The 25,231-nt window shown below is 44.7% G+C and overlaps 2 protein-coding genes and 1 pseudogene across 6 annotated transcripts; 2 read left to right on the forward strand and 1 right to left on the reverse strand.

Annotated features, from left to right (window-relative positions):
• The first annotated feature begins 702 nt into the window (after positions 1–702).
• PCNA (proliferating cell nuclear antigen) lies at positions 703–5,752 on the forward strand. The gene is made up of 6 exons (XM_012755205.3): positions 703–1,141; positions 2,003–2,100; positions 2,267–2,334; positions 2,913–3,107; positions 5,153–5,276; positions 5,361–5,752. The coding sequence occupies exons 1-6, from the start codon at positions 921–923 to the stop codon at positions 5,438–5,440; spliced, it is 786 nt and encodes a 261-aa protein (XP_012610659.1). The 5' UTR covers positions 703–920; the 3' UTR covers positions 5,441–5,752.
• Positions 5,753–7,187: 1,435 nt separating this feature from the next.
• Positions 7,188–16,421, forward strand: TMEM230 (transmembrane protein 230). Of its 5 annotated transcripts, none has more exons than XM_076010947.1 (5): positions 7,188–7,351; positions 10,454–10,574; positions 10,937–11,038; positions 12,854–12,976; positions 15,349–16,421. In XM_076010947.1, exons 2-5 carry the CDS (start codon positions 10,476–10,478, stop codon positions 15,487–15,489), a joined length of 465 nt encoding a protein of 154 aa, XP_075867062.1. In that variant the 5' UTR covers positions 7,188–7,351; positions 10,454–10,475; the 3' UTR covers positions 15,490–16,421. The 5 variants fall into 5 exon arrangements, with proteins under 5 accessions (XP_075867062.1, XP_020137375.2, XP_020137379.1 ...); XM_020281786.2 differs by lacking the exon at positions 7,188–7,351 and adding an exon at positions 7,358–7,530; XM_076010946.1 differs by lacking the exon at positions 7,188–7,351 and adding an exon at positions 7,539–7,684.
• Positions 16,422–18,058: 1,637 nt separating this feature from the next.
• On the reverse strand, positions 18,059–22,567 carry LOC105866121 (epsin-2 pseudogene; annotated as a pseudogene).
• Between the last annotated feature and the right edge of the window lie 2,664 nt (positions 22,568–25,231).

Raw genomic sequence — 25,231 nt, forward strand, 5'->3', positions numbered from 1 at the left:
TTTGAGACAGAGTCTGGCTTTGTTGCCCAGGCTAGAGTGAGTGCCGTGGCGTCAGCCTAGCTCACAGCAACCTCAAACTCCTGGGCTCAAGTAATCCTCCTGCCTCAGCCTCCCGAGTAGCTGGGACTACAGGCATGCGCCACCATGCCTGGCTAATTTTTTCTATAAGTTGGCCAATTAATTTCTATTTATAGTAGAGACCCGGTCTCACTCTTGCTCAGGCTGGTTTCGAACTCGTGACCTCGAGCAATCCGCCCGCCTCGGCCTCCCAGAGTGCTATGATTACAGGCGAGAGCCACCGCGCCCGACAGGAGCGTATCACTTCTATAATAGCAAAATAAAGTGCATATTTAAAGCAGCTGTACTCTTCGGGCTACAGGGCGGCTTTGCCTCCCGGTATTTCATTTGCATTTCACTTTCGTGGGTGGAAACTTTCTACTCCCGGAGTGGGAGGCTGAGGAGTCATTATAAAGCTGGGGCTCTGCGTTCCCTGACCCTTACCGCAGCCAGGACTCTCCTCGAAACCCAAACTCAGGAATTAGGCAAAAAGAGGAGGAGACCTCCGGAGCGGCTCCGCCCGCAGCCTGACGCTCAGCGCGCCTGCCCCGCTGTCCTCCAATGGATGTTCGGGGGCGGGCCTCGCGCGGAGCAGGGACACGATTGGTCCTAGGGTCTCTCCGCCCAGGCTGTGGGCGGGTCGACGTGGTGACGTTGCAACACGGGCGCTGCGAAGAGAGCGCGCGCTTGCGGACGCGGCGGCATTAAACGGCTGCTGGCGTAGCTGACGGGTCGTCGTCTTTCTTGCTCTGAGGCTCTCGCTGCTGCGCTTGCCCTCTTGCTCTCAGCCTTGAGGAGCCAAAACCGGCCAGACCTTCGTCCTTTGCACCCGCCTGTAGCCGCGTCACCGCGACTCCGCCACCATGTTCGAGGCGCGCCTGGTCCAGGGCTCCATCCTGAAGAAGGTGTTGGAGGCACTCAAGGACCTCATCAACGAGGCCTGCTGGGACATCAGCTCGAGCGGCGTGAACCTGCAGAGCATGGACTCGTCGCACGTCTCTTTGGTGCAGCTCACCCTGCGCTCCGAGGGCTTCGACACGTACCGCTGCGACCGCAACCTGGCGATGGGCGTGAACCTCACCAGGTGGGCCCCGGGGCGGCGGTGAGCGGGGGCCCGGGCCCCTCCGGTTCTCCGGCTCTTGGCGGGAGCGCCTTCGAGCCGGGCCCTCATTGGCTGGCGTGAACCATCCGCGCCTTCTCATTGGCCTGCGACACCGGGGGGCGGAGCCCAACGGAGAGCGCGGTTCCGAAAAGCCCGCGCTGGCTACAGCGCGAACCGGCTCTTTTCGCGCCAAAGTCACAAAGCGAGTGGTGGCGGGAAAATGACCAGCTTTTTTGCAGTGACAGGAAAACTGTTCCAGAGCTCTTTGCTCATTAAATGCCAGTGACCTTGAATGTGTTAGCCTTAGTTGTGGTTGACTTTAAGCGCTTCAAAATGTGCCCTCGTGAGAGTGTGTGTCGCCCTGTCACTCTGCTCGGGGGCGGCAGATGGTTTCTGGTCTTCATTACAAAGTCGCAGCGCGCATCTGAACATTCTGAGCTGTGGGAAAATTTCTTCAGGGCAATGGCTTTCAGCTTTCTTGCTGCTACATATTTAGTGCATTACGTTTTTAAAAAATATGCTTACATTTTAAAAGGCTTATAAGAAATAATTAAGCAATATGCAACGTGTTTTAATAGATTCGTTAGATCATTGTTAAGGTTTGTCGCGGCCGGAGAATAATTTACGTTCTAAAGAGATTTGCAGTTCGGAAAATACTGCTCTTATATAAATACTGGCAGTTGCATTCCAAAATGATGGGACCGATATACACATCCTCCAGCATGTTTACCCCTTTACCAATTCTCAGCATGATGGATGAAAATGGTAACTCTTAATTGCATTAGAAATCTAGATTTTGAGCAGATCGTGTTGATTTTAAACCCTGTGTCTTGTGTATTCTAGCATGTCCAAAATACTAAAATGTGCTGGCAATGAAGATATCATTACACTAAGGGCCGAAGATAATGCGGACACCTTGGCACTAGTATTCGAAGCACCAAGTAAGTTGTACCCTTTTACTGAGTTATACTACAAAAAATTAAAATGCAGTGTCAGCATTTTCTAAAGCTGTCTGAATATTAAGAATATTAATGTTGGTGATGTTGTAAAATTTACATCATGGTTATCAACTCATGCTTTTTCTTCAACAACGTTTACTTTTGTTAGATCAGGAGAAAGTTTCAGACTATGAAATGAAGTTAATGGATTTGGATGTTGAACAACTTGGAATTCCAGTGAGTATCAAGTTTCAAATTATAGGGGGTACTGCAATCAGTCAAGATAGTTACATAAGATATGTTAATATAATAATATAAGGCCTGTTTCCTGACAGAACTTTTTCTAGAAATCTATCTACTAATACATGTTTCAAAGAGGGATTTTATTATTTGGCCTGACATGTAAGCTGTGTCAGAATAGATTTGTCAAGGTTAGGTAGGTTTATCAAGATCAAAGGAGAGAAGAAATGTTTTGCTTAAAATACCCGATATCATGTTCTCTTGTTTTCTTTCAGAAATCAATTAGGTCTGTTTGTACCATCATCGTTTCTGTGCCATACCCTAATGTCTTCTTGAGTTAGCCCTGGATAGTGCATTTGCTGTTAAACGTTTATGCTCTAATGAAATACGTGTTTTATATCCACATTTGTTTTTTGAGTGGTTGCGGTGTGTTAAGAAATTATGTGAATGATGTTTTAAAGTAATCAGAAAATCTAAATTCTGAGTTCTCATTTAGATGTTCATTGTTAAGAAAGTGAGGGTGCCAGATCTTTAAATTTTTAGTAATTAACATTTAAAATTTCTTTGTTTTGTAGGAACAAGAATACAGTTGTGTAGTAAAGATGCCTTCTGGTGAATTTGCACGTATATGCCGAGATCTCAGTCATATTGGAGACGCTGTTGTAATTTCCTGTGCAAAAGATGGAGTGAAATTTTCTGCAAGTGGAGAACTTGGAAATGGAAACATTAAATTGTCACAGACAAGTAACGTTGATAAAGAGGAGGAAGCTGTAAGTAGGTTTTAAATAAATAGAAAATATTTTGAAGAGAACTGTAATACTGCTTGACATTAGGTTCATTATTAAAAATTAAATAAAAATGGGCAAAATTATATCCCATGTAATGTGTGAAAACTAAAAGATACCATTGAAATTTGCAAGTGATAAGTGTCATCCAATTTAGAAGTGTATCTGTGAGAAGGGAATACAAATTCAGCTGGGTTTGTAGATCAAGCCCAGACATCCCCTAAGGATAGGATAGGGAAGGTAGGCATCTACCTTTTAGCTTTCTGGAGATAATTTACTGTGCCTCCACCAAATAACTGAGCGTTGGACAGCAATTCAATTGAAGGATATGGTTAGGGATAAAACTCTAGCTGTTATTAGCTCTAATGTAATCCTTGTATTAGCTTTTTGTGTTGTGGTTCCAATTATTGGCCCATTGGAGGAGAAGCCAGCTGAACAGAGTTAAGTGGCAATTTAACCAAAGTCACAGGCTGTAGGAATCAAAGTTGAACCGGAGAGTTTCCTCACTAAGGCTAGAAAGTAGACTACATGTAACTTGGAAAGAATTGCACTATGTTCAATATTGACTAGCATTTACCTAAGCTTTTTCCATTATTTGAAAGGGTGCCTAGAGAGCCCTCCTTTAACAAAATGATGAAGAACTGTAATTCCTAAATATCTTTAAGTGAGGGTTTTCCTGAAGTCAAGTGCTTTTTTAAATATTCTTAGTATTTATACACTGATATTTGATAGTTATAGTCAAATGAGAAAACTTTGCTCACTAGCCTGAGCACCAATTACACTTGTAAATCAAGGATGATTAAAAGTCCTAACCTTATAGGATTATTAGGATTAAATAGTATCTGGCATATTATAAGCTTACAATAAATATTAGATATTATTTTCTTATCCTTTGCATAAGTCAACTCTCAGTTTAAATGAAGGTAAAACTCAGTTTACATAGAGATTTTTCTAAAAAAAAAAAAAAAAAAAAAACCATTAATAACAAAGCCCAGGGACTGATTGTTTAACTCCTGAATCACATTTCCACTACCCTGCTAGCCTCGGTTTTTTTCAAATCTCATTATTTTATCCAAAAATATTTTAATAAAGTGCATACATTGAAATTAGTTTATATGCCCCTTAACTTTCTTTCAATCTACTGGTTCCCTCTTTTCCCCCGGTGCCACTGCAATCTATTTGTTGAAGAAACTAGATCCAGGCCTGGATTTTGCTCAGTGTATCCCTGTGTGTCAACACATTCCTGTATACTTCCTGTAAACTGGTAGCCACAGCTCCAGAGGGTCAGTGACATTCAGGGTGTTTGTTTTGGGGTGAGAGCAAGAATACTTTAGAGGTGGTAGTGTTTACCTCTAGTAGGAGGCTCAAGGTATCTGGGTGTTTTTTGCAATATTAGCCATCATAGTCATTGTCTAGCTCCATTAAGTCATTAGCATTTACAGAGTTGAAATATAATATACTTTGTTCCTTCATTTATTAGTTGATTTATTAGAAATATTTGTCTAAAGAGAAGCTGTCCCATATTGCATAATTTGATTACCTCAGGTATAATTTATATAGAAAAGGCTAAATATAAATACATAGTTCTTTTGCTTTATTTATAGTCTTCAAAATTAGTTTTGTAGCACCCTCCAAAATGACCAATAAAGGTTTTTGGTTTTTAGTATATATTATGAACTAATGGATTGTAACTTTTTTTTTTTGAGATAGTCTTGTTCTGTCACCCTGGGTAGAGTGCAGTGGCGTCATTGTAGCTCACTGCAACCCCAGATTCCTGGGTCAAGCGATCTTCTTGCCATAGTCTCTTGAGTAGCTAGGACTACAGTACCTCTCCACTAGGCTAACTTTTCTATTTTCAGTAGAGACAGGGTCTTGCTCTTGCTCAGGTTGGTCTGGAACTCAAGCTCAGGGATCCTTCCACTTTGGCCTCCCAGAGTGGTATAATTACAGGCCTGAGCCACTGAGCCCAGCCTAGATTGTAACTTTCCTCATGTTTTTTCAGTGTGATGAATCTTTGCTTTCTCCTGTAGGTTACCATAGAGATGAATGAGCCAGTTCAGCTAACTTTTGCACTGAGGTATCTGAACTTCTTCACAAAAGCCACGCCACTGTCTTCTACAGTAACACTCAGTATGTCTGCAGATGTACCCCTTGGTAAGATAATAAATTCAAACATTGTTTCATAGGTAGTATATGTGATACTCCTCAGTAATCACCTATCTTCCTGTTTTCTTTCAGTTGTAGAGTATAAAATTGCTGATATGGGACATTTGAAATACTACTTGGCTCCCAAAATTGAAGATGAAGAAGGATCTTAGGCATTCTCAAAGTCAAAGAAAATAAAATTAAGCTATTCGAGAACTGCTTCTGAGATTCCAGCATATACTGAAGTCTTTCGTGTCACAAAATATTGAGTACATATGTAGATATTTTCTGTAAATAACCTACTTTTTCCCCTCCATTCTCTACAATTTTAAAGTCCAAAGTCAAATCTGGTCTTGTTAACCCAGAAATATTTTGTCTTACTTAGAAATACTCCTTATGGTTTTTATAATACAAAGAGTCTTCATTCTAAATGCAGTTTTAAGAATTGTTTTTCAATTTAAATAAAATTACCTGAATTTCAAATATATCGCAGGGCAGTGCCTTCATTTGAACCATGACTTTTGCAAATATCCTACTGCATTCTCAGCTATAGCTACCCTTTCACATCAATGTGTATTTCAAATGCCAGATATTTTGAGGGATTCATTTATCAAACTTATTTTGTTATTCTAATTTGAGTTCAAGTAATGAACAGGGAGAGTAGAGCAAATCCTGAGTATTTCATCATTTTGTCATTTTAGTTAGCAGACTAACACTTTTCAGAAGCTTACTGTACCCAGAATTGTGTAGGCTTCATAAGACTAGCATTGTCATAGGGCAGTGTTTCTTTTTAGCGTAGTTAGTATTTTACAAGAGTTTTGAAGTTTCAGTAGGTGTGTGAATAGGGCTCAAGGAGTATGGTTGTGCAGAAATTTCTTATTACGAGTACTCTTTTTGGGACTTCACTCCCTTAAAGGATGAAGGTGTCTCAAATTCCATGGATGTTGGATCAAACCAAGAAAGTGAAAAGGCCCTGTAGTTGTGAAGAAAACATTCCCAGGAACTGCTACAAAGTCACTGGCATGTTAAATATTGAGAATTACTCTATCAGAATTTTTTTTCCAGATCCCCATATTGCTTATAATTTTTTCCCAGTGTATTTTGTTTGGTAGATAAAGTGACTGGTCTCTTTGTTGTTTTACTTGGATAGTTCTAGTTATTGTGGATATTAGAACTGACTGTATCCAGAAAGTATTCATTACCTACCACATACCTGCAAGTGGGGAAGGAGAATGGCTGTAAAGGGACCAGATGGAAGTTTTTGAGGTGATGGGAATATTTTATCTAGCTAGGTGACAGTTCTTCTAGTACTGCATGCGTTCTTCAGAGCATCCAGTTGCGTTTTACTGTATGTAAATTATACCTTAATAAACCAAACTTAAAAAAGCTTTGGCCAGGTACAGCAGGAGGCCGAGCTGGGAGCCTGGCTCAAGGTCAGGAGTTTGAAACCAGCCTGAGCAAGAGCGAGACCCGTCTCCACTAAAAATAGAAATTAATTGGCCAACTAAGAATATATAGAAAAAAATTAGCTGGGCATGGTGGCGCATGCCTGTAGTCCCAGCTACTCAGGAGGCTGAGGCAGGAGGATCGCTTGAGCCCAGGAGTTTGAGGTTGCTGTGAGCTAGGCTGATGCCATGGCACTCTAGCCTGGGCAACAGAGTGAGACTGTCTCAAAAAAAAAAAAGCTTCACTTGCAGCAAAATGTCCCTGTGGGCAGGCCTCTCTTACTTGGGCAAGGCCTAATGACCAGGAAAAGGAAACAAGCACAAGAATGGGGGGCTACTCAAGGGATGTGGCGACAGGGCTGAGATGTGGCCCTGACCAGCTCCAGTTCGGCGTACACCACTGCGATCCCTACCACGCCACAACGCAGCGGGCTTGCCCTGGGCCTGACTGTGACTCAGGTGGGCGGGGACCCTAAAATGTCCGCCCGCCAGCCGCAGCGGAAGAAGGTGGTGGCGGGCACGGGTCGGGGCGCCTTTTGAAACCGCGGCGCTAGAACAGGGCGGCCCCAGAGCCCCGACGCCCCCTGCAGGTTCCATTCGCCGACACGCGCAAAGCGCTACCCCAGACGCATCCAGGAAGTGAGTGAGAAGACGACGCTTTGAGTGACGCAACTTCCGGCGCGCCGCTTCCGGCGGCCTAGTCGGTGCTTGGGCGGACTGTGTGGCAGTTAGGTGGGCCGTGCCAATGCAGCCTCGGGCTCCTCCGCTACCAACCGTGGGCGAGTTCTCGGCGCGCGGGGCACTGGCGTGGCGCTCTGGTAAGGCGTGCTTGCGGCGGGGCGCGAGCGGAAACGCCCTCTTCGGGCTCGGCGTGGCGGGGTCTGCGCTCCCCGCCGAAATCAAGCCGAGTCCTCGGCGTGGAGCGTTCGCCCGTCCAGGCACGGTTGGCTCCAGAAATAAGTTTTGTTTATTGTACGTGCACATTCGCCTTGGTTCTTATTTCTCTCCCTGGCGAGGTCTGGAGACGGGCAGGAAAATAGCGTTATGGTGGGACGTGTAATGCCAGGCACTGTGCCAAGCGCTTTACTGATGCTTTTATAATTCTTGCAACATTCACTTGCGGGGGGAATTTGGGGGTTGCAATGAGCTGGTAAAAAGCCTGTTGGGAAGTTGGACTGATACTTTGAAAATACTCCATCGACTTACGTTTTTCCTTTCTCCTCTTTTAGAATCCTTACTGTTTGCCAAGAATAAGCATTCCTTTCTCCTCTCCTTCATGCCCTGTGATTTTTTTAAGTTTTGATGTGGGTATCAATAGTTAAGCAGAATATGTATGTAATTTTTAATAGTGATAAAAATCAAATGTGATTAATTGCCATCAAAGCCCCTCACATTGGTAGTTTGAACTTTTAAGTTTTGTAATATTAAATGTAATCTAGATGTCAACACTAAACACCTAGTGTTTGCCACGCAAGAGGGTTAGTTTGATCTAACCCTTTTAGAAAAGTACATAGATGAGCATTATTGTAATTATTTATTTATTTATGTATTTGTGAATGAGACAGAGTCTTGCTGTGTTGGCTGGGCTAGAGTGTTGTGGCATCAGCTTAGCTTACAGCAACCTCAAACTCTTTGGCTCAAGCAATCCTCCTGCCTCAGCCTCCCAAGTAGCTGGGACTGCAAGTGTGCACCACCATCCATGGCTAATTTTTTCTATTCTTAGTTGTCTAGCTAATATCATTCTATTTTTAGTATGGACAGGGTCTCACTCTTGCTCAGGCTGGTCTTGAACTCCTGACCTAAAGCAATCCTCCTGCCTCAGCTTCCCAGAGTGCTAGTATTACAGGCATGAGCCACCGCACCTGGCCATAACTTCTTAAAAGTACATGAACATGTAGCTTCATTTCTTTCATAATGCTAGTTATTTTACATTGACTACAAGCCACTTAAAACAGCTTGTTAATTTTCAGAATTAAATATGTATAAAGCACTTAGAACAGTGCCTGGCACCTAACCAAGACTAGGTAAGTACTAACTGCCCTTATTGTGATGATGATAATGATTATGATTTATAAAATGTCACACTGGAGAAATGTAAATCTATGGGTTCTTTTCATTTTTTTTTATTTCAGCATATTATGGGGGTACAAATGTTTAAGGTTACGTATATTGCCCTCCCCCCCCCTCAAGTTATGGGTTCTTTTTTTAATGTTGCTCTTATTGAAATACTTTTCTCTTTTGTTTTTGCATTTAAATGGCCTTGGCCAGGCCTGGTGGCTCACGCCTGCAATCCTAGCACTCTGGGAGGCTGAGGCAGGAGGATCGTTTGAGCTCAGGAGTTGGAGACCAGCCTGAGCAAGAGCAAGACCCCTGTCTTTACTATAAATAGAAAGAAATTAATTGGCCAACTAATATATATAGAAAAAAATAGCCGGGTATGGTGGCACATGCCTGTAGTCCCAGCTACTTGGGAGGCTGAGGCAGGAGGATTGCTTGAGCCCAGGAGTTTGAGGTTGCTGTGAGCTAAGCTGATGCCACACCACTCTAGCCCAGGCAACACAGCAAGACTCTGTCTCAAAAAATAAATAAATAAATAAATAAATGGCCTTGCCATCAGAATAGATTTACATGTTTTGTTCTTATAACTTTGTTACTTTATGGAGGAAAAGTGTACAAATATAAGTTTGTTTGGTTTGTTTTCTGACACAGAGTCTCGCACTGTTGCCCGGGCTAGAGTCCATGGTGAAATGATAGCTCACTACAGCATCAAACGCCTGGACTCAAGCGATCCTTCCACCTCACCCTCCTGAGTAGCTGGAACTACAGACGAGAATCACCACACTCAGCTAGTTTTTCTATTTTTGTAGAGACAAGGTCTCCATATATTGAGCAGGCTGGTCTCAAACTTCTTAAGTGATACTCCTGCCTTGGCCTCCCAAAGTTCTAGGATTATAGGCATGAGCCACCATGGCTGGCTTAAATTTTTTAAGTTTAAATGTCTTGTTTTTAAATCTTATATACTATCTCTTAAGCTAGTGACAAAATAGCCATGATTTCATCACTGTTGTCTGCTTTGAATATTTGATCAGTAAACCAGAATCTTACTCACTTTTTTGAGAAGTAATTGGAAAATGAAATCACTACTTTCAGTGCTTGGAATGGGGCAGGGAGACATGCATTTCTGAAGGCAGTGGTATAGTACTGATAGCCAGGTGCTTAGCCAAATTTACAAGAAGCTTCATAGATCTTTTGCATTAAAAGGATGATCTCTATCATGGGGAAATAGGCAGAGCACTGATGTGAGTGTATTCCCTTCCCTGCCCTCTCCCTCCTCCTTAGCAAATAAGAGAGTCAGTTGAGTATATGCTGCTCTATCTTTTTCCTACTCAATTCTGTGGTGTCAGGTGGACCTGGATTTAAGTCACCCTTTTCCACATAATCTCTGTATTATTTTGGAAAAATTAAGAGGCAAGGAACCTTGGTGGCAAGATAAAGTGGGATCTGGTTCTTAGTGTCTTGGCTGTGATTATACAAGGACTAACCAAAGTAAATACCTAATAAGAATGTTTTTACTGTGTCAGAGGAATATCTGGATTTAAAAGCAGTGAAGCCTAAATTGCCAGTTGCAAGTATGACATGACAGCCGAGAACTCCCATGCATAATATCTGAGAGTCCTGAACTCATTGGCTTTAATGTACCATAGTCATCTACAGACAATAACAAGGTTTTTTTGTTTGCAGACTATAGTTGTGTCAGTGTGTTATGATGCCTTCCCGTACCAACCTGGCTACTGGAATCCCAAGTAGTAAAGTGAAATATTCAAGGCTTTCCAGCACAGACGATGGCTACATTGACCTTCAGGTAAATGCAGAAGGGAACTGATAAGATGGACTGCATATGTTTCTGTTGTTAGCAGGAAAACCTTCCCAGTGGAGGTTTTGCTAACTGTCCCTGGGGATTAGAGGGAGTAGCAAGAAGTAAACTCAGCTCTGCAACCCTTTCAGCCATAGCTTACAGAAGAGGACCTTGGCAGGGCACTTTCAAACCAATTCTAATATTGTCCATTTCTAAGAATTTTTTAGTTATAGTGCCAGAGCCCTGTAATTCCATTTAGTTTATCCAGAAAATAATCAGATTGTGTTTTGTTAAGTGGAGTTTTTTTAAGGAATTTTAAAATTTTTTGCTAAGCAGAATTTTTTGTCACCGGTTTATTTACACTTTAGTCAAAGCCAGTTCATCTTTTAAGGGAGAAACTTACTGCTGAAGCCAGCAGATTGTGGGAATCTTCCTTCTTTCCTGATGTCATGAGATCCAATTTATTAAAGGTATTCTTTGTGACAAACAGTAAGTAAAACAGAATATTAAATTTGTTCCTACCCTGACCATTTACAAAATAGTAGTACAGCATCTCTTTTTGCCTATTTCCCCTTGGAATAGAATATTCTAGGTTGGTCTAGGGCCGAAGAGGAAGTAGCAGGACCTCATCCCTTTAAATATAAATAAATACAACACTCTGGGAGGCTGAGGCAGGTGGATCGCTCAAGGTCAGGAGTTCGAAACCAGACTGAGCAAGAGTGAGACCCCGTCTCTACTAAAAATAGAAAGAAATTAATTGGACAACCAAACATATATATAGAAAAAATTAGCCAGGCATGGTGGCACATGCCTGTAGTCCCAGCTACTCGGGAGGCTGAGACAGAAGTATTGCTTGAGCCCAGGAGTTTGAGGTTGTTGTGAGCTAGGCTCTCTAAGCACTCTAGCTCAGGCAACAGAGTGAGACTCTGTCTCAAAAAAAAAGATAAAGATAAATAAATAAATAATTCTTCATACTCTTGGACCTGCATTTGAAGGACAGATAAAAATAGATCTGGAGGCCGGGCGCTGTGGCTCACGCCTGTAATCCTAGCTCTTGGGAGGCCGAGGCGGGCGGATTGCTCAAGGTCAGGAGTTCGAAACCAGCCTGAGCAAGAGCGAGACCCCGTCTCGACTATAAATAGAAAGAAATTAATTGGCCAACTGATATATATATAAAAAAATTAGCCGGGCATGGTGGCGCATGCCTGTAGTCCCAGCTACCCGGGAGGCTGAGGCAGAAGGATCACTTGAGCCCAGGAGTTTGAGGTTGCTGTGAGCTAGGCTGACGCCACGGCACTCACTCTAGCCTGGGCAACAAAGCGAGACTCTGTCTCAAAAAAAAAAAAGAAAAAAAAAAATAGATCTGGGAAACTTTCAGCCAGTTAGAACGGATACAGCCGTGAGCCAAACCTTAGAAGGTTTGTCTCTGAATCTTAACCTTGAGTTGAACTTATTCATAAGGTAAACAACTAATGCTTTAGAAAAAACTAAAATTGTCTGTTTCTAGAACCTTTAACCATATACTAACTTAACTTTGATTCCAGAAATTACTTATTTTCTTCTCCATATCATGGTATTCATTCTTTTTTTTTTTTTTTGAGACAGAGTCTCACTCTATTGCCCAGGCTAGAGTGCCATGGTGTCAGCCTAGCTCACAGCAACCTTAAACTCCTGGGCTCAAGTGATCCTTCTGCCTCAGCCTCCCGAGTAGCTAGGACTACAGGCATGTGCCACTATGCCCAGCTAATTTTTTCAATATATTTTTAGTTGGCCAATTATTTCTTTCTATTTTAGTACAGGATCTCGCTCTTGCTCAGGCTGGTTTCTGAACTCCTGACCTTGAGCGATTCTCCCGCCTCGGCCTCCCAGAGTGCTAGGATTACAGGCATGAGCCACCTCAACCAGCCGGTATTCATTCTTCAATCCCCGTAATTAGTACAGCCATCTGTGTGCCAGGCACTTAATAATATGTCCAATGAGTGAATGACCATCAAGTAATTTCTGGTTTTGTAAAAAAAAAAAAAAACTTTCTTATGAACATGGTATAAGAATAGAACTAGAAAGGATGACATTCCTCTAGGACTCTTTTGAGTGACTGTTAGAGCAGTAACTAGAGCATGGTGTCCTGCCTGTCTCTTTCCTTTCTTTCCCAGAGCTGCACTGGGTGGTAGGACATATTTCAAGACCCAGAAATCATCCAATTTAATTATCCTCCCTGTTTTAAAGTATCTGGGCTGTTGTATTTTCATAATGTCCTTTCTTGTCTTTTTTTGTTTCTCTTCCAGTTTAAGAAAAGCCCTCCTAAGATTCCTTATAAGGCCATTGCACTTGCCACCGTGCTGTTTTTGATTGGCGCCTTTCTCATTATCATAGGCTCTCTCCTGTTGTCGGGCTACATCAGCAAAGGGGTAAGCTGACAGACATTGGGAATGTGCTGTGAGATCTTTAAAATGTTAGCCAAGGCTCTTGTTTTTATATTCATTTCTAGTACAGCAGATTCCAACAGAAAGATTTTCTTTTATATTTTTTTCTCTGATGACAAAATATGTTTTTCTTCCTTTAAGCAATAAACTTACGTAGTTCCTATGAGGGTTGTGGGTGCTGGTAGGCAAATTTAATTTCTGAGATACTAGGCAGTTTGCCCACTGTCATAGTTTGGAAGAGTACAGCTGAGGCTGGCATCCAAGATGCCTGCTTGCTACAGGGCTGTAACTGGAATAATATTATGTCCTCATCACTTTGCAACCCCCTGGCAAGCATTTGGAGAGAAACAATGATTTTTCTATAGGTCTGGGGTCAGTGATCCTCATACATCAGTCCTTCTTTTGTTGGGTTTAGGTGGAGTTTTAGTTGAGCTTTGATGTGATACCTTAGAACTCTAAGGTGTTTTTTTGTTTGTTTGTTTGTTTTTGGTTTTTTTTTTTTTTGAGACAGGGTCTCATTTTGTTTCCCAGGCTAGAGTGAATGCCGTGGCATGAGGCTAGCTCACAGCAACCTCCATCTCCTGGGCTCAAGCAATCCTTCTGCCTCAGCCTCCCCAGTAGCTGGGACTACAGGCATGCGCCACCTATGCCCGGCTAATTTTCTGTATATATATTTTTAGTTGGTCAATTAATTTCTTTCTATTTTTGGTAGAGACAGGGTCTTGCTCAGGCTGGTTTCGAACTCCTGACCTCAAGCAATCCGCCCGCCTCGGCTTCCCAGAGTGGTAGGATTACAGGCGTGAGCCACTGCGCCCAGCCGTAAGGTTTCTTAAATACCTTAGAACCTAAGGTTCTTCCTCCTGGGCTGTCCCCATATACAAAGTGTCTAAGTTATCCTGAACTGATTCTGACCATGATTAACATACAGCAGGATGATGGTCATATCACTCTACAGAAAGAACACTGCCCAGAGCTGAAATTGCCGCTATTATCATTGGAATTGAGAATAGTGTCTCAATTAAGTACCTGCACATGGTTTTTAAGAGGAGTGTCTGATTTGCGTTAGGTACTGCTATATGGCTACCAGAGGCGTTCTTAATGCAGTTACATTTGAACACCTTACATCAGGACTGGGTCTTCAGTTAACTTTCATTGAAGCATGAAGTATTAATCCCAGGGGTATAGTAAGGAGTCTGTTAGTGATAGAAAAATTGAAAGGTGGCCCAGCATGGTGGCTGACGCCTATAAATCCCAGCACTTAAGGAGGTAGAGATGGGAGGATCACTTGAGGCCAGGAGTTCGAGGCCATCCTGGACAACATCTCTTTTTTTTTTTTTTTTTTTTAGACAGGGTCTCGCTTTGTTGCCCAGGCTAGAGTGAGTGCCCTAGGGTCAGCCTAGCTCACAGCAACCTCAAACTCCTGGGCTCAAGCAATCCTCCTGCCTCAGCCTCCCGAGTAGCTGGGACTACAGGCATGTGCCCAGCTAATTTTTTCTGTATATATTTTTAGTTTGCCAATTAATTTCTTCTACTTTTAGTAGAGATGAGATGGGGTCTTGCTCTTGCTCAGGCTGGTTTCAAACTCCTGGCTTTGAGTGATCCACCTGCCTCAGCCTCCCAGAGTGCTAGGATTATAGGCATGAGCCACCGCCCCTGGCCAACACCTCTTTTTTAAGAAATCGATTATAGCCCTGGCTATTAAGCATTATAAAAAGGTATCCATGTAACAAAAACATTTGTTACCTTCTTAATAAAGAAAAAAACTGCAAGTCATACAAAGAATACTGGAGGAAAAAGAATTGAAAGCAGAGGGAGGCAAGGTTGATGCAACAAATATCATTTCACCTTGTGTAGTTAACAGAAGACTACCTTATAGGCTGGGCGCGGTGGCTCACTCCTGTAATCCTAGCACTCTGGGAGGCTGAGGCCGGAGGATTGCTCAAGGTCAGGAGTTCAAAACCAGCCTGAGCAAGAGCGAGACCCTGTCTCTACTAAAAATAGAAAGAAATTAATTGGACAACTAATACATATAAAAGAAATTAGCCGGGCATGGTGGCGCATGCCTGGAGTCCCAGCTACTCAGGAGGCTGAGGCAGGAGGATTGCTTGAGCGCAGGAGTTTGAGGTTGCTGTGAGCTAGGCTGACCCCAGGGCACTCACTCTAGCCTGGGCAACAAAGTGAGACTCTGTGTCAAAAAATAAATAAATAAACAAACAAACCTTTTCCCTTAGTAGTGTATTTCCCAAAGAAAATGTTATGAAAGTGTAAAATATTGATCTGTAGATTGGGCCCATGACTTTTTTAAAAAAATTCGTAACTTGTATGGTACTAATGTGTTTGCCTCTTTCTGCCACCAGGGGGCAGACCGAGCTGTTCCAGTCCTGATCATTGGCATTCTGGTGTTCCTTCCCGGATTTTACCACCTGCGCATTGCCTACTATGCATCCAAAGGCTACCGGGGTTACTCCTACGATGACATTCCAGACTTTGATGACTAGCACCCACCCAGCCCTGAGGAGAAAAGTCACAATGGGACTACACCTAGCTTTGAGATATTGAGCAAAAACTATGGCTAAGGGCTAAGGAATTTTGCAGTTTGCAATGTTAAAAACAATGTCCAGATTTTGGTTCCATCCCCAAGATGTTAACTAAGCTTACAATTAGCTAATTAGGACATCCTCTGCTTTTCAGCTTCTGGCCCTGGCAAAGCTCCTGACAAGTTTTTCCACTGGAATATGTATCATGGAACAATAGCAATGTTAATTGTCTAGGAAACAGGAGGTTATTCTGTAGTGGAAAGTGTTGTTGCCACCACCCTCTTTAGAGTTGAGTGTTTCTATTAAATGGTCTTCATTGTCAATTTGTTCTAGCCGCAAATGGAAGAATGCAGCATGTCTAATTTCTTATTACTAAGTAATTTATTTTTAAAAAATCTAAGTTTATCCCCTCTAGTTACTTCTGCATTCATGTTCTAGTGTAAAACCTTGGTAAAATTAAATATCAGTGTCCATGTATCTGTAATATTTTTTACTCTTTTTCTTATTGACAGCAACCAGGAATTTTTTAAACTGCAGAACAACTTTTCAAATGTAAACACCTTCTCTGTTTACCAATCCTTGGCCAGCTCTGAGCTATATCACCAATAGGTTGAACAGCATATAATATGGGTCATTATGTCCTTTGTAGATCAAGATGTTCTGTATATCATGCCTTTAAGGACTGGACTTTTGGCTGTTTCCTAATGAAAAATGTAGATAAGTGTTGTTATTTAGAGTTTATAACCCTATTGTCAGTACCTTGTATTATGTTCTCATTCTGTGAAAGATCAGAAGTCTGGATCCCTAAAGACTATACTGCCTTACTTAGGCTGATACTGTTTCCTAGCTTGCAAAAAGTGACTTATACTCAAATTAAAATGTTGAAATCCAAATCCTAAACTTAAAATGAGTTAACTTTAAACATTTCAAAAACATTTCAATGATCTTATGATTTTTTTTTTTTTTTTTTTTTTTTGTGACAGGGTCTCACTCTGTTGCCTGGGGCTAGAGTGCAGTGGCATCAGCCCAGCTCACAGCAACCTCAAACTCTTGGGCTCAAACGATCCTCCTTCCTCAGCCTCCCGAGTAGCTGGGACTACAGGCATGCACCACCATGCCCAGCTAATTTTTTCTATATATTTTTAGTTGGCCAATTAATTTCTTTCTATTTTTAGTAAAGACAGGGTCTAGCTCTTGCTCAGGCTGGTTTGAACTCCTGACCTCGAGCCATCCTCCCACCCTGGCTTCCCAGAGTGCTAGGATTACAGGCATGAGCCACCACACCCAGCAATCTTAAGATATCTTAAATCCCAGTACCCAGAACAACCTTTGTTTTCAGGTTACTTGCACTATAGGTCAGACTCTTCTTTCTAGTCATTCTTTTGCTATGAGGTTGTGGACTTGGGCAGCTAAAAGCTAGACATGTCATCAGCTGCGATTTGGAAGCTGTGGGTAGAGCAAGTCTTGGAGTGAAGATGAGTTTTGCATGTGTTAAATGTAAGGTGTCTACTTGATATCCAGGTGGAGCTGTTGAAGTAGTTACAGGGCACACTTGTGTCTAGAGTTCAGGAGGGGTTCTAGACTGGAGGTGGAAATCTGGGAGTCAGTGTTTGGACAGTGTCTTGGGAGTCACAGGGCTGGGTGAGAGCACCAGTGGAATGAGTGCACATGGAGTTAAAAAGAGGACTCGGGAAACAGGAACAAAGAGAATGTGTCCTAAAGCAGCTTCTGAGGTTAGGCACATTGGTAATGGGAGGGTAGGCTAGGGAGTCCAGTGCTCTACAATTCTTGGGCCTTGACAGTGAAGATGTGAGATGATATATAAAAGCTTTATCTTGGGCAGTGTTTGTGAAACAAAGCTCAGACCAGGACATTTCTGCCAAACTAAATCATTTGGTCCATTTTCTCCCCCAGCTCACCTCCCAAGGTTGTCCAAAGTTTCTTGTATATCTTTCCTAAAATGGTCTAAGCCACATAAACATATATGTCCATTTTTTTAAAACTTTGGCTCCTGCTGTTTGGTTCTATAATTTTTTCCCCCCACTTAGCCTATTTTGTATATCTTTCCATACTCATGGAGATCAACCATATTCTTGTTTGTTTTTAGCCATATTTTTTTTTCATGATACAAATGATGAATTATACAGTAAATAAGTATCAACAGTCAACACAAGTTCAAAACCAGCTTCGGGTCCCTGGTGGCTTCCTCCCCACCGTGCCCGTTAGGAGGGAGCACAATGGCAGTGGCCAGTGGCTCCATGATCAGTGCAGAAGGCAACAGGGACAACATGCACTCGTGATGGCCTGTGCCAGGAGCTGGGGTCGGGGTGGTCATGTTGGGGCCTCAAAGTCTGGTCAGCAAGAGCTCTTGTCTGTTACAAAAGAATCACTGACCCAAAAAGTTGAGTCTGGTCTACTGACTGGTCTGGGCCCCGCGCACCATTTGAGGGAAAGCACCTACCTGGGCAAGAACCCTGTCCTGCGCCCAACCGTGCCACCCACCCTCCCCCGGGCAGGAAGAGACCAGCCACTAGCCTTCCTGAATGGCATCCTCTGATTCTGGTGGAGGAGTGGCTCCTGGGGCCAGAGAGGACACCTGTGGAACAGCACAGGTGGGCAGTCTTCACTCAGACCCTGCATGTCCTTCTGGCAGCCCAGAGACCATTTTATTTATTTTATTTTATTTTTTTTCAGACAGAGTCTCACTTTGTTGCTCAGGCTAGAGTGAGTGCCATGGCGTCAGCCTAGCTCACAGCAACCTCAAACTCTTGGGCTCAAGCGATCCTCCTGCCTCAGCCTCCCAAGTAGCTGGGACTATAGGCAGGTGCCACCATGCCTAGCTAATTTTTTCTTTTTTTTTTTTCTTTTTTTTTTTTTTTAATTTTTTCTATATATATTTTTAGTTGATCAATTAGTTTCTTTGTATTCTTTTTTTTTTAGTAGAGACATGGTCTTGCTCAGGCTAGTTTCGAACTCTTGACCTTGAGTGATCCTCCTGCCTTGGCCTCCCAGAGTGCTAGGATTACAGGCGTGAGCCACCGCGCCAGACCAGAGACCATTTTATTTTATTTATTTTTATTTATTTTTTAAATTTTATTTTATTTTTATTTTATTATTTTATTTATTTATTTTTTATTTTATTTATTTTTTTATTTTATTTTATTTTTTGAGACAGAGTCTCACTTTGTTGCCCAGGCTAGAGTGAGTGCCCTGGCATCAGCCTAGCTTACAGCAACCTCAAACTCCTGGGCTCAGGCGATCCTCCTGCCTCAGCCTCCTGAGTCTCTGGGACTACAGGCATGCGCCACCATGCCCAGCTAATTTTTTCTATATATATTAGTTAGCCAATTAATTTATTTCTATTTATACTAGAGATCGGGTCTAGCTCTTGCTCAGGCTGCTTTCGAACTCCTGACCTCGAGCAATCCGCCCACCTTGGCCTCCCAGAGTGCTAGGATTACAGGCGTGAGCCACTGCGCCTGGCCACAGAGACCATTTTAGATCTTAAATCTCTCTGTGCCAATGCGAAGGGTCAGCTCTCCTTCAGGAACCAGAGAGGGGCTGGCAGGTGGTCAGCTGACCTGGGAGCTGGAGGTGAGAAGTCCACAGGGTAGAAAACGAGCCAGAAATGCCCAGTAGACATGCTACTGGGACACAGGATTGGGGGAATGTCTTTGTTGGGGAGAAGCAAGTCTTTTCTGGTCTTTAATTTGTGACATAATACTTTTTTTTTTTTACAGTGGTGGGTGGGGTGAGAACAGCAGAAGGTTGGGAGAGGGAGGTAATATTAGTACATGTTTGTTAAAAAATCTTAGCCCATGTGAGAATGATTTTTTTCTACATCTCCAAAATGAGAAATTATTATTATTAAGTCTGCAATTTAAAAACAAAGGAGTTAGCAGGTAGGTGGATGAGGGCCATCCTGGTCCCTCACCCCCGTCTCAGCCTGGGAACTGTCCCCTGGGGACCTGCGGGCACAGAAACACCCCCCACCCCTGGGACAACTGACATTTCCACATTATCCCCATCTTGAACTCGAGTGTGGACTGAGACAGAGGAGAGCAGACACACAGAGTCAAGACATTTCTTCCATTTCAGCTAATCCCTGCATGCCTTTTATTCACAAAAGGAATTAGTTGATAAAAATCGGTGAGTCGCATTCATATATGAGATTTTTTTGTTTAACTTTCAAGATGTTGGTGTATCAGTAAGAAAAATAGCCTCTCTCAGGATCTAGCCAAAAGGCTGAAAGTCAGTCATTTAGTAATTCACCAAAAAAGGGAGGAAAAGGCAACTGGAGGCTGGGCCTGTTTGTTGCTGTTGTAGTTGTTTTTTTTTTTTGTTTTGTTTTGTTTTGTTTTAATAAACATCATCTTTTATGTGTAATCAAATTCCCATATGTTTCCCTATAAAGAATTTGCTTTACTTTTTCCATAAGGCATTTTTTTGTCATCCAAACATCTTTTCTTTTTAGAATTTTCTTACAAAGTTAAAACCATAAATAGGATTTAAACCACTAAAATGACACATGCTAATATCTTAAATCAGCCAGACCTGGTAAATCCTATCAAAACTAGACAGTTAAATAAGAAACACGTTATAAAAATATTAGCCAACAAAAGACTATTAGGTAATTCTGCAAACTCAAATATGAAGCTGTACTAAACAAAATGTGTGCAAAAGTATACAAGCATACAGCCATGTGGCAGGGTTATGCTCAGATTAGTTTTAAAGCTTGCTCTAGTGGATTTAATTCAAGAGTTGTCCATGGTGGTGTTTACTTTGAACTCACGCACAAGTCAAAGAAAAATAAAACATGCACAACCGCGTCCCCAAAAAGTCAGTGTCTCATGGAACCAGTGCTTCATCCCTTCCACACCTGGGACTGCCTGGGCTGTCCCTAGGACTGGGGGCAAAAATTAAGAGACCGTCCCAAGTCCTAGGCCAGGCAACGTCCCAGAGACCCTTGGGCCGAGGCTGGGGGCAACACTGACAACTCCACCTCCACCTCCAAGGCCTCAGAGGAGCCCTGACAGGACCTGAGCCCTTGGGAAGAGGTGGCGAGAGTAGGCCAGGCTGGGACAGGTGAGCGGGCCTGCCTCAGAACGTGAGGACCTCGTGTGACAATCTAAGTCTGAGGGTCAGGGCTATAAAGACTGGAACTGAAAAGCCCTAACACACCACCCCCCAACCTCTCTAGCCCCATCCCACAAACGAGAGTTCCTGCCCAGTGTCCTCTGCACGGGTGCTCTGGACGTCCCTCTAGGGTGGGTCCCAGGCCCGAGGCACTAGAGAAAGGGTCGGTTGTGCCAGTGGCCTGAGCTGCCGATGGGGGGATGCCCACGCTGCCCACCATATTCTTCATCGTGGGCCCCAGTGATGTCAGAGAAGAACCACTGGCTCCCAGAGCTGAGTGTGGGGCCGTGGAGGTCCTGGAGGCCACAGCCATGGGCTCCACCCCAGGGCCAGGCCCGAAGGACGTGCTGGTGCCCAGGACGGGGCTGCCCCGCAGCTGGTTCAGCGTCAGTGGCTGGGGCTGGTTCACCTGGAAGGGGTTGACAGGGGTGGAGGCGGCGGCTGCACCTGGTGCCAGGAAAGGGTTGAGCGACTGGGCTGGCAGGGTGGGCCTGGTCACCAGTGAGTCCAGGTTTACTAGGGCCGCGTTGGGACCCAGGAAGGACTCAGGTGTTTTCCGGGCACTGCTGGGCTTGCTCGAGGCAATGGTCAGGGGTTGAGACTCAAAGGGGTCAGGGCTTGTGGTTCCATTGTTTTGGGATGGCAGCAAGGCCACAGATTCAGCTGGTTTTTTTGAAGTTCGGAAGTTGTCAAATTCAGGAAAGTCGTCTTTAATTGTACCCTTCAGATTACTGAAGAGCTCAAAGGACCTAGAGGCAGATACTGGCTTGGTGGCTGAGACTGTGCCCCAGGTGTCAGAGGTGGTTTTCCCAGCACTGGGGGCAGGCTGCTGTGAAGTGGCCCAGGGGTCTGAGCTCTTGGGGACAGAGTGTGTGCTGGCTCCGGTAGGCACTCCCCATGGGTCAACAGAGGCAGCTGGTTTGGCACCGAATGATGGCCAGGGATCCAAAGTGCTCTCAGGAGCCGCTGGCCCGCCCCAGGGGTTGGTCTGGTTAGCTGAGGCCGACAGGCCCCAGGGCTCCGCTTTCCCGGCAGCAGGGCCTGAGCTGGAGAGAGCGTCCATGAAATCCAACAGGGTGGTCTGCTGTGGGTGGGAGCCGTGCTTTTTCTTTTTTGGAACTTTAACTGTGTCCATTCGGCTTTCCTCTAGGGCCATCTGCAGTCTGAGGTCATCACCCCGCCGGAGGCGTTCTTCCTGCTCGGCCACTTCTCTGCTCATGGCTAGTGCCAGCTGCAGCTGAAGCTCCTCTTCTCCGCTAGTCTGGGGCCGGGCTTGCTCCAGCTCAGAGGACACCCTCCGGGAGGTGGAGCCGTGGTAGGAGGCCGGCGAGCCCCCAGCCTGGCCGCACTCCTGCTTCGAGTAGCTGCTGGAGAGCGTGGGCTGGCGGGAGCCGCGCCCGGAGGTGCTCAGGTTGCTGCCCATACCGGCGTCAACCCGGGCCTTGCGCTCCTCGGTCTTGAGAGCCTGGGCCCTCTCGGCCCTCAGCCGCTCCTCGTCCTTGAGGAGGGCCACCAGTTGCTTGGACTTCTCGCGCACGTTGATGCCCTGGTCCTTGCCGTCACGGTCAGTGTACCGGAAGTCCTTCAGGGCCTGGATGGCAAAGATATTCTCTCGGCACTGCTGGGCCACCCGCTCGGACCCCGTCTTGACGAGATAGTGCAGCAGCGTCAGCGCCTTGTACACGTGCCGCCAGTTCTTGCCGTGGTCGCTGAGCCGCTTCCACACCACGCTCATGATCTCCAGGAAGGACGCCACGCCGTGGGTCAGCTCCGCGATCTCGGTCATCAGAGAGCTGGACGGGCCCCACGGGTCATTGGAAGTGGCTTCCCGGACTTTGATTTCGGCCTCGGAGTACTTGTTCACGATGTTTTTCATCTGCCGTCTGATAGAAGAAGTCGTCATTTTTTTTTTCTTGGTTACAAACTTAAAGCCCTTCAAAGAGAGAGGCTTCCCTGACCTGGTTACGTCTGTACCCTAGGGAGGTTCAGTGTCTGGAGTCCTTCTAGAGCAAGGTCCCCGGACAGTCCTTTCCCCCTCGGGGGCCCGAGGTCCCAGGCGCGGGACGCCAGCACCGGGCTAGCGTGCGGTCCACACGCTGGGTCACCTCCACCTGTCTCATCGCCAGCGAGCAGCCAGCACCTAGCACGGTGCCCAGCTTGGGAGGAAATACTCCCCCGGTAGCGCTGGGACGCGGGGCGAGCAGAGGCCCCGCGGGGCCGCCCGTCAGGCTCCGGCTCCGTTGGACACCCGCGCCAGCCAACATGGCGGCCGGGACGGCGCAGGGCGCGTGCGCGCGCACGCACGCCCGCTTGTAGCCGTATTATTTTTAACGTGCAGTGTAAGTGTGGTTTACCATCTTGTGCATGTAGTTATAGTGTCCTAAGAGCAGAGGCCAACTTACTACCTAGGGTGGGAATCCCTTCCAGTGTCCGCTGAGTAATGGCCCTTGCTGCTCTGTTCGAACATTCATGCTCATAATCTCATTCCAGCTGGCGTTGTTGCAGAAGTATCGTTTATTAAGCCAAAATCAGACTCCCTGTAACTTCTGTGCGTAGACTATAATTGTATTCTTTGGTGTTTTATGGAAAAGATCTCAACTTATGTAATAATGGTGAGCATTCCTTGAACCCTTTGCCCCCTATTGTGCCAAGAACTTTTATTACATATCCATTTCATTTTTTCTTTCTTCTTTTTTCTTTTTTTTATTTTTTCTTTCTCCAACAATGCCATTGGTAGTATCCATTTCATTTTAATCCTTGGGAAAACCTGCAAGTTGGGTAAGATTCTTAGGCAATAGGTGAGATATCTGGGACTCAAATGAAGCAAAGCCTGAATTCCCTTTCCAGATATGAAAACCAAATGCCTTTAGGGACTGGGCAAGTAAAGAAATTGGGGACTTGCTGATGGACTAGTAGATGTAGCAGGGTCCTTGGTCAATAGTCAAATGTGTATTTTACCTAAAAGTAGCCTTGTTTTGTTCTTGTTGGACAAACCATGTGCCCTAACTTTATAAGGATCTTCTCATTTGCACAATTATGCCTCCCATTAGTCACTTCCAAGGCTAAAAATCCTCCCCAGCTGTGTCAGCTGTTCTGTATGAGGCCACTCTGGTGGGTCTCCTGTGGGTGAGCTTCACGTGGTCAATATACCAGATACACATTGGCCGCTCTGGTTCTACCAGGAATTGTTAGGTGCTGGAGGCAGGTACAAGAGGAAAAGACAGGACTTGGTCAGTGAGGAGCAGAGGTTGCAAACTAGCTGCCACATGTTGGCCTGCATTTTTTTTTTTTAATGATCTTGATTTTGGACTTCTTTTGAAAAATCAGATAGTTCTTCATTGAGAGGTTCTTCAAATAGTTCTTTATTGAGAGGTTCCAGGCCAATAGAGCAAAGTAGTGAAAGTAGCTTTAGCTGAGCAGGATTCTCCAGTTCACCAGTTTCCATTCTGTTACTTTTATACCCAACCTGCTGTTTTTCCTAAGGACAAAGAATGTGTTTTAAACCCTCCCACAAAGTCTAGCACAATGCTTGTAGGCACTTGTTTGTCAAATGAATGAGCCAAAACCTCAAGTGCATTTCCATCCTGGGGAGGGCACTATGTCCCTTTGAGGTATGGACAGTTGGGCTAGTAACATTTAATTTGGACTTTTCTAAGTGGCCCTCTGTCAGCTGTGTGTCGCCCTTTGCTGTGGCCAGCAAGCCCAGTGCATGATCTACCTGTACCAGCTGGCACAGGGGAGCCTCCTGTTAACTGGTATGTGGTGACAGAACCAGGTAGGGGGACAATAGCACAGCATTGACTTTCTGCTGACCTTTGAATGATCATGTGCCAAATCAGTGCACCTTAGTTGCCTTAATTCATTAAATTCCTATCCTGAGGTTTCTCTCTTATATCCAGTCCCATAGGCCCCTGGTCTCACAGGCATATAGTTCGGTCACAGAGCCTCAGTTCCCTTGTCTTACAAAGTGGGGATAAACCAGTTCCTACCTCGCAAAGTGATTGTGAGGATTAAATCAAACAATTTCAGATGGTGCTTCACACAGAGCAAGTAGTAAGCTCAGTAAATGGAAGCTGCAGTTTGAGAAAATGAAGGTCACTCCTTTGGCTTCAGGAGGCAGAGCCTGGGGTGAGGCAGAGGTGGAGAGGTGAGAGCCCATTTGTTATTCCTGGGGCCATCTTGACAAACCTGCTGTTCCATGGCAGAACTATTCCAGAGCCAGGGACAGGGTCCAGCAGGGCTCCTCTCCCTGACAGAACTGCCTGTCGGAGGATGTGAGGAGAGCTCAGGCCCCTGGCACTTTCCCGGCACGTGGTTGGGCCTGGGTTGGTGTGTGCTGGACAAGGCAGAAGGCAGGGATGACAGCAGCACCCCCCTTTGTAGCCAGAAGGCCCTGCAAGGAAGCCCTTAAACATGAGGGGTTTTGCAGTTGCAGCATCATCAGATTACTTCTCTGGAGTTTGTTTTTCCTTCTCTCTATTTTCACCTTTTCGTTTTCTGCACTTCCCCTCAGTCATGCCCCTTGTTACTCACATGCTGTAATCTGTGGACTGGCAGCATCAGCATC

Source organism: Microcebus murinus, chromosome 16 (genome assembly GCF_040939455.1).
Source record: "Microcebus murinus isolate Inina chromosome 16, M.murinus_Inina_mat1.0, whole genome shotgun sequence".
Lineage (NCBI taxonomy): Eukaryota > Metazoa > Chordata > Mammalia > Primates > Cheirogaleidae > Microcebus > Microcebus murinus.

Bases quoted from the DNA above. Each gene is read 5' to 3' on its own strand.
- PCNA (XM_012755205.3), top strand. From the start codon at position 921: ATGTTCGAGGCGCGCCTGGTCCAGGGCTCCATCCTGAAGAAGGTGTTG. The intron at 2,335-2,912 runs GTGAGTATCAAG...TTTGTTTTGTAG, and splicing joins TTGAACAACTTGGAATTCCA to GAACAAGAATACAGTTGTGT. The intron at 3,108-5,152 runs GTAAGTAGGTTT...TTTCTCCTGTAG, and splicing joins TTGATAAAGAGGAGGAAGCT to GTTACCATAGAGATGAATGA.
- TMEM230 (XM_076010947.1), top strand. From the start codon at position 10,476: ATGATGCCTTCCCGTACCAACCTGGCTACTGGAATCCCAAGTAGTAAA. The intron at 10,575-10,936 runs GTAAATGCAGAA...TTTACACTTTAG, and splicing joins ATGGCTACATTGACCTTCAG to TCAAAGCCAGTTCATCTTTT. The intron at 11,039-12,853 runs GTATTCTTTGTG...TTTCTCTTCCAG, and splicing joins TGAGATCCAATTTATTAAAG to TTTAAGAAAAGCCCTCCTAA.